Source organism: Grammomys surdaster, unplaced genomic scaffold, assembly GCF_004785775.1.
Source record: "Grammomys surdaster isolate TR1022 unplaced genomic scaffold, NIH_TR_1.0 204, whole genome shotgun sequence".
In the NCBI taxonomy this organism is placed as follows: domain Eukaryota; kingdom Metazoa; phylum Chordata; class Mammalia; order Rodentia; family Muridae; genus Grammomys; species Grammomys surdaster.
In genome coordinates, this window is record NW_021604649.1 from 1,719,744 (window position 1) to 1,733,960 (window position 14,217).

The 14,217-nt window shown below is 45.8% G+C and overlaps 1 protein-coding gene and 1 non-coding gene across 2 annotated transcripts; one reads left to right on the forward strand and one right to left on the reverse strand.

The window, feature by feature from the left end:
* Positions 1 to 237: 237 nt before the first annotated feature.
* On the reverse strand, positions 238 to 9,011 carry Was (WASP actin nucleation promoting factor). The gene is made up of 12 exons (XM_028770846.1): positions 8,856 to 9,011; positions 8,411 to 8,551; positions 7,786 to 7,872; positions 7,558 to 7,666; positions 7,393 to 7,434; positions 7,246 to 7,299; positions 6,026 to 6,200; positions 5,277 to 5,319; positions 4,908 to 5,061; positions 4,396 to 4,814; positions 4,057 to 4,171; positions 238 to 464 (listed from the first exon to the last, which is right to left on the reverse strand). Exons 1-12 carry the CDS (start codon positions 8,985 to 8,987, stop codon positions 409 to 411), a joined length of 1,527 nt encoding a protein of 508 aa, XP_028626679.1. The 5' UTR covers positions 8,988 to 9,011; the 3' UTR covers positions 238 to 408.
* LOC114624092 lies at positions 2,058 to 2,168 on the forward strand. The gene has a single exon (XR_003711886.1). It is a non-coding gene; the product is annotated as a U6 spliceosomal RNA (small nuclear RNA).
* Positions 9,012 to 14,217: the final 5,206 nt, after the last annotated feature.

The window sequence follows — 14,217 nt, forward strand, 5'->3', positions numbered from 1 at the left end:
TCCCAAAATCATAACAAATTTTAAAGCTTCTTTAAAAGGGGATGGGATGCATGGGAGGAGAGGAAAAGAAAAGAACTGTGGGCTAAGTGGCTGAAAGCTTAAAGGAATACATGAACATACTCTCGAAAGGCTCACTAAACAACCAAGAGATATCAAAGTCCAGAAGGGACTGTGAGGGGAAAAAAGCCCCAACCACTCATTTAGGATGTGAACAAACACACCCTCAGACACGAAGACTCATTTTTGTCCTGTTTAATCCCTGAGTGATGGGAAGTGAAAGTGGATGCAATGGAGAGCTTAGAGCATATGAGGTCCCAGCACGGATGAGTTTGGAAGCTGACAGCGGAGAGGTATCTAGACGGCAGAGTGAGCACGGAGAGGAACGGGTCTGCAGGAAGGAAGGCGAGTTTAGTCGTCCCATTCATCATCCTCTTCATCCTCACCGGTCTGATCCTCCCCTTCATCTAGAGGAAGAAAGATTCAGAGTATTACTCAGGACACGAAGGGGGGCTCAAAGGTCATGAGAAAGTTCCTATGGCCTAGGAGGTAAAGATTTGACCTGGGGTGGGCACAGAGAGACTAAAGTTTTCTGCTAAAGGCACATCTTGGGCAAAATAGGGATTACATTGCAGCAGTGGGTGTTATAGCTGGAGTTCAAGTCCATGCAGTATTGACAGAAAAAATGGTCAGGCCAGGTTTGGTGGCATATGCCTTTAATCCCAGCATTCTAGAGGTAGAGGCAAGTGGATCCAGCCTGGTCTACTCACAGAGTTCCAGGACAGTCAGAGCTACATAATAGTGAGACCCTGTCTTAAAACAACAACATGTTAGGGGAGCTGCACACACTGGTATAACTTCAGCACTCAGAAGGTTGAAGCAAGAGGATCATGAGTTTGAGACCAGGCTTGCTTATCCATGATAAGTTCCAGGCCAGCCTGGGCTACACAGTCAGACCCTGTCTTAAAAAGAAAGAAAGAAAAATGGGGGTGGGGGGGCTGGAGAGATGGCTCAGCAGTTTAGAGCACTGACTGCTCTCCCAGAGGTCCTGAGTTCAATTCCAAGCACCCACATGGTGGCTCACAACCATCTGTAATGGGATCTGACGCCCTCTTCCGGTGTGTCTGAAGACAGCTACAGTGTACTCATACATAAAATAAATAAATAAATCTTTAAAAATAAAACTAAAGACACCTGCCTCTGAGGCTAACAGGATCCCCGGGACTTATAAGGTGGAAGGGGCGAGAGCCCGGCAGTGGTGGCACATGCCTCTAATCCCAGCACTTGGGAGGCAGAGGCAGGCGGATTTATGAGTTTGAGGCCAGCCTGGTCTACAGAGTGAGTTCCAGGACAGATAAGGCTATACAGAGAAACCCTGTCCCGAAAATCAAAAAAAAAAAAAAAAAAAAGGTGGAAGGGGCAAAATCCTACACACATGTGAGATGCACACGTGCACCAACGTACACCCAGACACAAAACAAACAAACAAACAAACAAATGCAAAAGTACACATGGTTAGGAATGTGGCTCAGTTGTTAGCTTGTCTAGTACTTAAGAAGCATTAGGTTCTATTCCCAGCACCCCATAATCTCGGAGTGGTGGTGCACACCTGTTATTCCAGCCCCAGGGACATCAGAAGCTCAATATCATACCGTTTGTGCTGCAGGAGACCTTGCCTCAAACAATGAGCACATGTTCTTAGTCTGAATATTCATGCTAACCCCTTTGCTACTTAATATGGCAGGTTTAAACATTAGCAAAAGTGTAGTAGGTTTTTTTTTAATTGTTTCTTGGTGCATTAATGCTAATATTGCTGGTTCAGAATGAAGCTAATGAGAATGTTGTCAAATGACATTTGTTAAAATAGCATCACATAATGAATTCACATTAGTCTTGTGGACAAACAGGTTAATATTAATATTATTGTGAAGTTGGAGTTAATGACATTATTTGGAACCTGCTCTCAACCTATTGGAACTAGGCCAAGGTTAGTATCACCCACATCCCGGGTTATTAACAATATAATTGGCACATTCAGTTCTTAACATTGTAGAAAGGCTAGGCTAAAGTCTGACAGCCCACACAGAGCATATGGAATGATGCAGAGAAGATTAGCATGGCCCCTGTACAACGATGACATGGACATTCATGATGCATCAGTCCATATTTTTACCCAAAATGGCTAGTTATATTAGCACACCATGAGTTGATGTGCTTCTATGAATTATTGGATTTAATGGTAATATGATTGCCAAAGACAAAGGTTTCTCTTTTTTAAATTATGTCGTTATTCATTTGTGTGTGGGCCCATACGCGAGCGGGGAAGTCAAGTCAGAGAATAACTTCCAGGAACCAGTTCTCTACTTCCACCATATCAATGGTGGATGTCACTCAAACTCAGGTCAGCAGGCTTGGCAGCTGGTGCCTTTTAGCCATCCCTTAAACCTCTTGTTTTTGTTTTGAGACAGGGTCTAGCCTCTATGTAGCCTCTATGTAGATGAAGCTGGCCTTGAACTCAAGTGAGACTCACCTATTTCTGCCTCCCAAGTGATGGGGCTAAAGGCATGTACTGCCACACCAGCTCAGAAAAGATGGAGTTCTTATTTTTTTTAAGTTTATTATTTTAAGCCGGGCGGTGGTGGCGCACGCCTTTAATCCCAGCACTTGGGAGGCAGAGGCAGGTGGATTTCTGAGTTCGAGGCCAGCCTGGTCTACAGAGTGAGTTCCAGGACAGCCAGGGCTACACAGAGAAACCCTGTCTCGAAAAACCAAAAAAAAAAAAAAAGTTTATTATTTTATGCATGAGTGTTTGCCTGCATGTACATTTGTGCCTCAAGTGTGTGCTTAGTGGCTATGGGGACCAGAAGATGCTGCCAGGTCCTTTGGGTTTACAGATAGTTTTTGAGCTGCCATCTGGGCTGTGGGAACTGAACCCATGTCCTCTGGAACAGCAGCCTGTGCTCTTAAAGATGGGAGTTTCACATGGTCAAGCAGCATTTTCACATGGTGAGCTAATATTGTCTAACAGTTTCCTCTGAGATGAAGACTGAAGTATTCCATCTGCTGAAGCCCCAAGGTAAACAACTCAAAATAGCTTCAGCAAGTCCCTGAAACTGACCAGATTCACCAGGCCCCTTCCTCTCAGAATAAGCAATAAAGACTACCGTTGAGTCACTCTCAAGATATGCCAACCACAAAGAAGACTTAGACCAGACCAGCTGCCTGGAAGAGGTTTAGACCAGACTCACTTGGGGAAAGACACTTCCCAGCCTGTTATCAGCCTGCAGGCTCCAGGCTCCCAGCTTTTATGAGCTGTCGCCCATGCTGTGGTGGGCTTTGGTGATACAGCTATCTTGAATCCTATCTGCTCCTGTAAGTAACCCCTCACCCATATTCCTGTAAGTAACCCAATAAAACTCATTGGTTCACCACGTTGGTCTTCGGTGGTATCTGTACTTCGGTCTCTCATGGGCTCCCTATCTAGGGTGAGAAAAGTATTGTCACACAGCTAATGTTAATATCACTGACCATATGTGGTTAATGTTCATACTGTGGGCATACCCCGGCATATGTTAATATTATTGCCAAAGATCTATTTCATTATATTACTGCTGCTTGACAACATGAAGCTAACACGCTGGACTGCAACAGCACCACGCTGGCCTTCAAAAGGTAAATTCCTGTTTATACTGTTATCCCGAGACGGTGACTGTCAGTTTTTGTTTTCATTGTTGGGAATGAACATGGGCATGCTAGGCCTAAGGCCCAGAGCATGCTAGGCCTAAGGCCTGGAGTGTGCTAGGCTCTACCACTTAGTTATAACTCCAACCCCTGTCCATTGTTATCTTTTCTGACTCGGGCTGGCCTTGAATTCAAGATTCTCCTTAACTTTTCCAGCACCGGAATTACATAATACATATACATACATAATATACATAGATATATCACCACATACATGGGCCTCTAGTGTCACCAGTAAGAGCGACACCTGGAGCTGTTTTCAAGCCAGTTCTAGATAGCCCTGGGAGTCAGGTCCCAGTTGTGACATAGTGGGCTCACCTGAGGAGTGGATGACTCTGCTCCTCTTCTGCATGACATGCATCAGGGCACCCACTAGGCCTTCTGACTGCTGTGCGGGTGGCTGCTGTACTGAGTTCTCTATGGCTCCAGGGGTCTGCAGGGAGAGATTGGAGCACAGAGGAGGGCTCGGGACTGTGAAAAGAGCATTTCTCCAGCCCTTTCTTCATTTCTTCTCTCACACACTCCAGATTCTTTCAAGGGACCACACCAATCTCCATTTTATCACTGGCTCCCCCAAAACCAGGCATCTCAACCACGGCCCACAATGTTCTGACTTACGAAGACCCCAACCCTGTTATCTATCCTGCCCATCTTTACCTTGTTCAGCTGAATTCCCTGACGGATTTGATCCAAAAGTGCACCCCGGCCCCCACCAGGTGCTGGGCCCCCCCCAGACACCGGAGTAGGAGGAAGCGGAGGAGAAGCAGGCCCACTCCCAGGGCAGGGTGGAGGTGGTGGTGGTGGTGGTGGTGGTGGCGGCGGTGGCGCTGGTGGTCCCCCAGCTCCAGGGAGTGGAGGAGGTGGTGGTCCAGATCTTCCAGTGGCTGGCGGGGGTGGTGGTGGAGGACCCCCTCGTCCTGGGGGTGGGGGCCCTCGGGGTGTTGGTGGGGGCGGAGCACCCCCCATAGGTACAGGGGGCAGTGGACCACAGCGACCCTTATTACTCCCCACAGCAGAAGGTCTCAGGGGCTGGCTTCCCCCTCCTCGGCATGGCGGTGGAGGCGGTGGGAGTGGCTCTGCCGTGGGGTATAATAACAGGTACGTGTGATAAGTTTTGAGCTTCATTTTTTTTTCTTATACATTTCAGGACCAGAGAAAAGGGAGCTTACCCTGGCGCCTCATCTCCTGCCGGACAGCCTCTAGACCACCCTGGTCCTCAATAAAGTCATAGATGAGCTTGGAGGTCTCTGCGTCAGTGAGTTGGGCCTCGCTGATTCCTGCCCTGGAGAACAAGCTCCGCAGAGCCGGGTCTAGGTTGTTCACCTGCTCCAGTGGAAAAAAAAAGGGCCGAGCAGGGTTAAAAGCAGAAAGTGAATTTGGAAGGGGCACAGACTATCACTATATTCATCACAACGAAGTAGCCAAGAGGGCTGTGGGAAGGGCTGGATCTGGGCGTGAGGTCTGAGCCTTGGTCTATGGGAGAGTATGTGGAAGTTGGGTGGAGTCCGGGGGTGGGGGGTGTCTTTGGAGCTACTCACATCAAATCCATTCTGGGGATCCCAGCCCACGTGGCTGACATGTCTAGGGAAGGGAAGGGGATATCAATCAAGCCCCAGGGTCTTCTTTACCTCTTGCACTCTCGGGCCAGAACAAGTGAGGAGATACTTTGGTTCACATTCATCCGACAGCCCATTGGCTTGGCCATGCCTCTGTCCCTCCTCCCATTGCCCACACACATCTGCTTACAAATATGCCCGCCCATCTCTCTTCTCATCTTTGTCTACATGTCTACCCATCTACGCCTATATTTACCTTTTCTTCCTTCCTCCCTGCTGTTCATCCCTCCTCCTCTTCCCTTCCCCCACTCTTTTGTCTGTGGGTTGTTGTTTTCCTTAATCTATTTTTTTTAAGCTTTATTTAGTTTGTGTATGAGTGCTCTATCCGCATGTACAGCTGCATGCCAGAAGAGGGCGCCAGACCTCATTATAGATAATTGTGAGCCACCATGAACCCTTGGCCCTGATGCTTCTCCATTCATCCACTTGACTGTCTCGTTATCTAGCCCCATCCGCTTTGTCTCTGAACCAATCAACCTGTATAGCTGTCTGTATCCTCATCCACTCTCCCATCCATCTAGCTGCCTACTCCTCCCAATCCGCTTCCCATTCATTCTTCGACCCATCAATGAATTCCACCCATTCACCCATCTGCTCATCCTTCCCTCTGCTCAGCTATCCACCTGCTTCCCCACCCACCGGGATCCTACGGTAGGAAGAAGGTTTCTCACTTGAATCCACTTGGTGCCCCAATATCAGCTTTACTGAGCTTCTTTTTCCCTGAGCGTTTCTTATCAGTTGGGCCAGGGCCAGGTGCGGGGAGCCCACGGTATCGTGAACTTGTGATATCAGGGTTCTGAATGTCGACTGTCACAAGTCCTAGAGATAGTGGACCACCTGATGGGCCTGTGAAAAATAAAACAGAGAAAGAACTCACTTACTAGCCAAAGCACAGGGGCAAGAAATAGAAAGACTACTGGAGAAGTTTGTGGATATGTCTGATGGTCATGGAGGAAGTGAAGGAGAGAGGTCTAAGCAAGGCCTATAGAGCAGTGGATAGATCCCCCCAAAACACTGAAAGAGTCACCGAATCATGTACCTTTTTTGTTGTTAAAGACTTATTTATTTTTATGTATATGAGCATACTATAGCTGTCTTCAGACACACCAGAAGAGGGCATCAGATCCCATTACAGATGGTTGTGAGCCACCATGTGGTTGCTGGGAATTGAACTCAGGACCTCTGGAAGAGCAGTCAATGCTCTTAACCACTGAACCATCTCTCCAGCCCCAAATTCTGTGTCTTTATCATTCGAGTACTGACTTGTTCATTCTCTGGCTGGTTGGCTAAAAGGTTTATTAAGTTATTCATTCATTCACTTAATCATTTCATCTTCCCTGGGCAAAAATTATCTCATCTCGTTTGGGGGATTTAAGTCTTTCAATGTATTATTGTGTGTGGGTATATTGTGTGTGTGTGTGTGTGTGTGTGTGTGTGTGTTTGTGCACGCGTGCATGCATACAAAGCACTCGTGTGGAAGTCAGAGGACAACTTTGTGGAATTGTTCCTCTCCTATCTTTATGTAGATTCTGGGGCTAGAACTCTGGTCTCTAGGCTTGGTGGCAATCGCTGCACCATCTCACCAGTCCATTTTGTTCATTACTCACCTGTTTACATGCCCATGGATTCTCTGAACCACCTATTCATTACTTAAATACAAATAAATATTCATCTATTTACTCAAACACTCAGTCACCTATTTATAAGCCATCATCAGTTCATCTCCCAAATTAGTCATGTGTGCCGCCAGGCCATCACCGTGTTCATCTATCCACCCATCCACCTAGCCATCCATCCGCCTCTTTATGCATTTACAGACACATCCAAGTACTCTTTCATCTACTAACCCCCCCCCCATCATCTCTCTAGAGATGTGGGCATCGCCACTCACCGCCATGATCTCCACCTGGATGTGGAGGCACAGGTGGAAGCCCTCCTCTTCTCTCTGGGAAAATGGAATGACTTGAGATCTGTCCCAATCTTACCCCAGGTTTCTGGGTTAGTTCTTCATAACCTCTACTTGAACTAGAGGACTCACCCTCATTGGCTGGTGCTGGTGGTGGTGGTAGCTGGCGTCTTTCTGTGGTTAAATAGGATGGACTGAGAGCCAAAACCATGAGAGGGGCTTTTCCAATCTCACACCCATGTACTTACCTCTGTCTAACCTACCCCGCCCCCCGAATTCCCACTAAGGCTTCCTTACCTCCGCTTTGCCTGGGATTCCTTTTTTGTTTTTGTATCTTCTCCTGCACCAAGTCCCGGAAGGCCTGGGCTTCACTCTCGTCCGAAAAGTTCAGTCCTACTTGACAGTCCTATAGCATGCCTTGGTGTCGGTGAACTTCTAGTACTCCTTACTGCCCCCGCCCTGGACTTTCTCATCTCCTCCCCATACCCTAACTGCAGTGCAAGGATGTATAGGCCGCTCACTTACATCTCCAGCGAAGGTGTGGAAGAACGGAGTGGGAGTGAGGTAAACCATCTGTGAGTACAGCTCCTGTTCCCAGAGTAGCCGGCCAGCCTGGAGAGGAGCAGGGTAGGGGACAGGCTGGCATGCAGGCATTCTGGGTGGCAGACCTCTGTTTTCTGACCAGGGAGCATCGTGTCCAGATTTGGTGTCCCAGGGACTTATTTAGTGCTCTTCAGCTCAATATCAGAGTTCGAGGTCTAGGTGTCTGATATGGAGGATTAGGGTACAGTCTGAGAATCAGACACCAATGTGAGAGATTTAGGTTTGGGATTCAAGGCCTATATATGTAGGAATTGAGGAGTCCAAATTGTGAACTTAAGAACCCAGCCCTAAGAGTATTCAACATGTTGGAGTTAGAACAGATTTGAGGCTGAGGCTCAGGTATTTGTGGAGCAGATCAGAGTCTTGATATAAACCTTCTGAGGTCAGTCTTCTTAGACTCAGAATGAGAAAAACACAACTTGGGATCTGGTCTTTGGTTCTGGAGCTTGGAGGGTCACTAGTATGCACGAGGGCTTGGAGCTATGGACAGAAACTGGTTTTGCAAGTTGGGAACTAGCTTTCCTGTCCAGTGGGGCATGGGGGTCACCTGTAGGCCATAGAGGCGGATGAAGTAGGACTTCTGAGGGTTATCCTTCACGAAGCACACAGCCCCACAGTGTTCCATGGTCCAGTGCTCAGCTCCAGGGGGCAGCGCCAGGTACAGCTGCACAACCGAAGTAGCCAGTGTCTAAAAGGGAGAGGAGGGGTCAGTAAAGTCTGTTCCTGGTTAACCAGGCCTGGTCCTTGCTTGCCTGTGGCTGTCATGAGCGTGAGGAAAGAGCTCTACCCTGGAGGAAGGTGGATAGACATCAAGAAAATGGGAATGAATGCAGGGAGAGGAGATGGGGCGAAGGAGGAAAAGAGGGATGATGGGAAGAAAAAGGAGCAGGGAAATATGGGTAAGAGGAGGAAGCAGAAGGTTGAAGAAGAGGTAGCGAGGAAGAGGAGGAAAGGGAGGGAGACTGGGAGGACCAGGAGCTCTCCCAACTCACCCAGCATTTTCGGCCGAGAAGCTCAAAGAGTCTCTGGTTCTCATGGTCCTGGAGAAGGTTGGAAGGACTGTTCTGCTGAACCGCTGGTCCCCCTCGGCCCCCAGGCCTGCCTCCTACAGGGCCACTACTCATGGTGCCTTCTGCCTTAGTCCTCTCCAGCTAAGCTCTGGGTGTAGGGTAAGAAGAGGAACTTCCGCAGTGAGCAAGGGAACAGGAAGTACAATAAACCACAAGGGAAATAAGTCCTCCAGGGCCCCCCAGAGGGCCTGTCCTCCTCCTTAGGACTGGCTTGGGCCCTCCTCCATTTGCCTGGCTTGATCCATGTTCGTAACAAGCTCAGAGGTTCTTCCTTTCTTCTTTCTTCCCAACCTTCTCCTCTCCCTTTCTGTATGGGGCCATTTCCTTCTGACAGGCTTGAGATCACTGAGAGAGAGCTAAACCATCTGTAGCGCTTCTACTGCAGGGTAGCTACACAGAGAGTAGTCACAAGTCTGTGGAGCCTCCTTCCGTCTTCCAAAAGCACCGAGTTGGCCTGGGGTTGGGTCTAAGGCTCCAGGTGCTAAAGGGTCATTGCATTACGGCTTTTCCTTTTAAAGGCATATTGAACAATCTCTAGCTTTTGGATGTTGCCAATGATATAGAAGGCCACGACTCACTTCCCCATCTTTTACTCTTGCCTCCTGTAGCTCTCTAATTACCTTCTGTCCTAAAATTTATTTTTACTTTATGTGCCTTGGTGTTTTGCCTGCATGTTTGTCTGTGTGAGAGTGTCAGATCTTGGAGTTACAGACAGTCGTGAGCGGCCATGTGGGTGCTAAGATTTGAACCCAGGTCCTCTAGAAGAGCAGTCAGTACTCTTAACCACTGAGCAATCTCTCCAGCCCAAACTCAGACTCCCACCCCCTTTTTTTATTTGTTTGTTTGTTTTATTTAATTTGTTTTATTTAAATTTTTTATTTAATTTTTTATTTGTTTGTTTGTTTTATTTAATTTGGTTTTTGTTTTGTTTTGCTTTGTTTTTTGAGACAGGGTTTCTCTGTGTAGTCCTGGCTGTCCTAGAACTCACTCTATAGACCAGGCTGGCCTTGAGCTCACAGAGATCCATCTGCCTCTGCCTTCCAAGTGTTGGGATTAAATGCATGTGCCACCATACCTGGACCTAATTACTTACTTTTCAACCTAATTCTGAAAGGAAGGACTTCACAATATAACTAAATACTAAAACAACATCTTGATTGAAGTTTTTTTTTTATTATGTTGAGACTTTTTGAAAGTCTGTAACCTTTGAAGGCCTCAACTTTTAGTGATGAGGATTGGCTACAGGGCCTTGACTATGTTAAGTACCTGTTGTAACACCGAGCTGTACCCTTATGCCTTCTCATTCCATTGCCCCAGGGATGGGGCCCGGCCACTTAGGGAAGGGGCTATCAGATGTAGGGACAGCATTTTGACTTGCTAAAGCAGGTTTCAGATGTGGGTAAAAACCTTTGAATTGGATGTCCTCAGGACTGCCTGGAACTTGACTCTCTATGCCTGCAGGCACAAGGTCTTAGCTCCTGGATTCAGGCTCTGAATGCCTTTTGAGATGATTCCTTTGACATCCTCTAGCCTCTCACCTAGTCTTCAAATAGTTTATGGAGCCCATAGCACACAGAGCTTCTGACATCTCCAGTTCTGAAGCATCTTACAACCTGATTTTTATTTTCTTTCATTTGGGGGGAAGGGTAGGACCTATGGAGTCTCACTTAGTCCAGGATGACCTTAAATTTATGTAACTGTGGGTGATATTAAACTTCTGACCGTCCTGGGAATTGAACTCAGGATCTCTGGAAAAGCAGTTAGTGTTCTTAACCGCTGAGCCATCTTTACCTCCTCCCATATGCTGGGATTACAGATGCCATCATCCCTGGCTTTTCTAAGTACATATTTGGCTTTTAAAAGCCACTGTAGGATGCTGGGTATGGTGGCACACACTTTTAACTCCAGAATTTGGTAGGCAGAGGCAGGAAAATCACTTTGAATTTGAGGCCAGTCTGGTCTACATAGTGAATTTTAGAAGATCCAGAGCTACACAGTGAGACCCTTTCTAAAAAAAAAGAAAGAAAGAAAGAAAGAAAGAAAGAAAGAAAGAAAAGAAAAGAAAAGAACAGAAAGGCACTTTGGAGGCAGAAGCAGGTGGATTTTTGAGTTGAGGCCAGCCTGGTCTACAGAGTGAGTTCCAGGACAGCCCGGGCTACACAGAGAAACCCTGTCTCGAAAACAAACAAACAAAAAAACAAAAAAACAAAAAAAAGAAAAGAAAAAACCAAAAAAAGAAAGAAAGAAAAAAGAAAGAAAAAAGAAAAAGAAAGAAAGAAAGAAAGAAAGAAAGAAAGAAAGAAAGAAAGAAAGAAGGAAGGAAGGAAAGAAAGAGACAGTGTGTGGCCCAGTGTGTTAGAGGCTGTGGTTTACATTTCCTGTATTGTGTGTGTGTGTGTGTGTGTGTGTGTGTACATTTCAAGGTAAACATCTCAATTAATTAAACTCTTTCTACAAGAAATGTTTTACAGAGTGACTTCCGACTTTCCATGTAGCTGAAGCTGGCCTTGAACTTCTGATCCTGAAGCCCCCATTTCCCAAGAACTGAGATTACAAGCATGTACCACCATGATTTATAGGAAGCTGGGACTCAAATTCAGGGTCTCCTGTGCCAAGTAACCGCTCTACTGACCAGAGTTCTCCCATCTTAATAGTACACATTGAATGTTGTCTAGCAAGAATTTCTAGGAACTAGCTCAAACTAAACACTCAAGAAGTATGTTTGTTGGGTATGGTGACACACACATGCAATTCAAAAATTTGGAAAAGAGAGGTAAGAAGATTAGGCATTCATGGTCAATCACACTACATAGTGAATTAGAGTGTGGCCTGGGCTACATGAGACCCTGTCTCAAAAAGGAAATATGTTGAAGGAATAAATGGGAGGATTAATAATCTTTAATTTGATGCTGTGTGTCTTCAAAGAAACTTGTCCCAGGTTTTTTTTGTTTTTGTTTTTGTTTGTTGTTTTGTTTTTCTGGGACTTTTTTTTTTTTTTTTTTTTTGGTTTTTCGAGACAGGGTTTCTCTGTGTAGCCCTGGCTGTCCTGGAACTCACTCTGTAGACCAGGCTGGCCTCGAACTCAGAAATCCACCTGCCTCTGCCTCCCAAGTGCTGGGATTAAAGGCGTGCGCCACCACTGCCCGGCTTTCTGGAACTTTTTAAAGGGGTTGGAGAGATGGCTCAGTGGTTAAGAGTGCTGACTGCTCTTCCAGAGGTCCTGAGTTCAATTCCCAGCAACCACATAGTGGCTCACAACCATCTGCAATGGGGTCTGCCGATGCCCTCTTCTGGTGTGTGTCTGAAGACAGCTATAGTGTACTCATATACATAAAATAAAGAAAGAAGTCTTTTAAAAACATAAATAAAAATAAACAAGGAAAAAGTACCGCATGTTAACTCAGTATTCACAGGTAACCCGTGGGAAAGACACAGTTGTTCCGCACCAACTTTCCCGGTAGGGAGACTGCCTCACAAGCTGTCTGTGCTCAAAAAGTCACGGAGTGGTGCACTGATGCCAGTTCTGTGAGAAATGACTCCTAAACTCTTAGGAGCTGCCCACAGGATAAGAAAAAATGCTCCTGCCCTAGGGGCTTCTGAGATTGCTCAGAGGCTCCTCTTGTAAATAGTAGCCACCTGGCAGTTCCTAAGCATCTGTACATCGTACATTCCAGTTTTAGGGGATCCAATACCCTCTTCTGGCTTCCAAGGACACCAGGGACACACATAGTGCATAGGCAGAACATTCACATTCATGAAATTAAAATCAACTCCCTTGTTCCTATGATTTCTTTTCTTACTGCTTCTGTAATAAGAAGCCCGATAGCTGCCCCCTTTACTCTACAGCACAGGACATTAAACCTCCATGCTTCTGCTAGTTGGTATATTTAAAATTAACATCTGATAGTTGTGATTTTTGCCTGGGTTTGTTGGCACAAGCCTTTAATTGGGAGACAGAGGCAGAAAGATCTCTATGAGTTCAAGGCTGGGCTGAACTCAGTATTCACAACGTAGTAAATTTCAGACCAGTTTAAGGCTATTTGTTGAAACCCTGTCTCAAAAACAAAAACAAACAAACAAACAAACAAACAAAACAAAACAAAAAAACCAGAAAATTAACTATGGCTGTGTTTCTGTTTTCTTATTTTTAATTTTTTTTTAAAGATTTCTTTATTTATTTTATGCATATGAGTTCACTGTAGCTGTCTTCAGACACACCGGAAGAGGGCATCAGATTCCATTACAGATGGTTGTGAGCCTCCATGTGGTTGCTAGGAATTGAACTCAGGACCTCTGGAAGAGCAGTGCTCCTAACCACTGAGCCATCTCTCCAGCCCCTCTGTTTTTATTTATAAGTAGCAGACAGAATTAAAAATTATACTTTTCCTCAAAAAAAAAAAACCCAAAACAAAACAAACAAACCACCACCATCAACAACAAAAGAAAAACCTAAATCATATATTTGTTTAATATTTATTTATTTATTTATTTCATGTATGTGAGTACACTGTCACTGTCTTCAAACACATCAGAAGAGGGCATTGGATCTCAGTACGTGTGTGTGTGTGTGTGTGTGTGTGTGTGTGTGTTATCCTCAAGAACTAGATACACCACCAGAGGCTCCATGGTCGCCTCTTCCTCCCAGTCCCCAGGGCCTTCAGGGGGAGAACTGCTTTAAGTTTTGATCTTGCTGGTTTGTTTCCCAATCCCACTTCCCTCCTGACAGGGTTTCTTTTGCGTAGCCCAGGCTATCCTGGAACTTACTCTGTACATCTTGAACTCACAGACATCTGCCTGCCTCTGCCCCTTAAGTGCTGAGATCAAAGGCATGTGCTACCCGAAGCCCAGCAGGATTTTGTTTGTTGTTATTGTTGCTTTGTCTTTTGTTTTGTAAAATACTTGAGCTATAGCTCCAGTAGGCCTCAAACTCAGGATTCTCAGCTTCCCAATCGCTGGGATGACAGATGTGTGTTACCTTCCCCAGTTTGCCTCCTGTTTATAGTGATAGCTAGCACTTTGCTTTATGATTGGCCTTCCATGTCTGTGACGTTAATCAATAAAGGATTTAAAATATGTGACAGATAAATGAATAAATAAATAAATAAATAAATAAATGGAAAAACCCACCTTGCTTCCGTATTAAATATGGTCTGAATATTTGAGAATTCCTAGAAAGAAGCTGTGAATCCAGAATCTGCTTAACTGGAGAAAACTACACAGACGAGAAAAGGTTGGATATTACCCTATCTTTGGGCTGGTTTTAGCTCCTGGAACAGACAGCCAT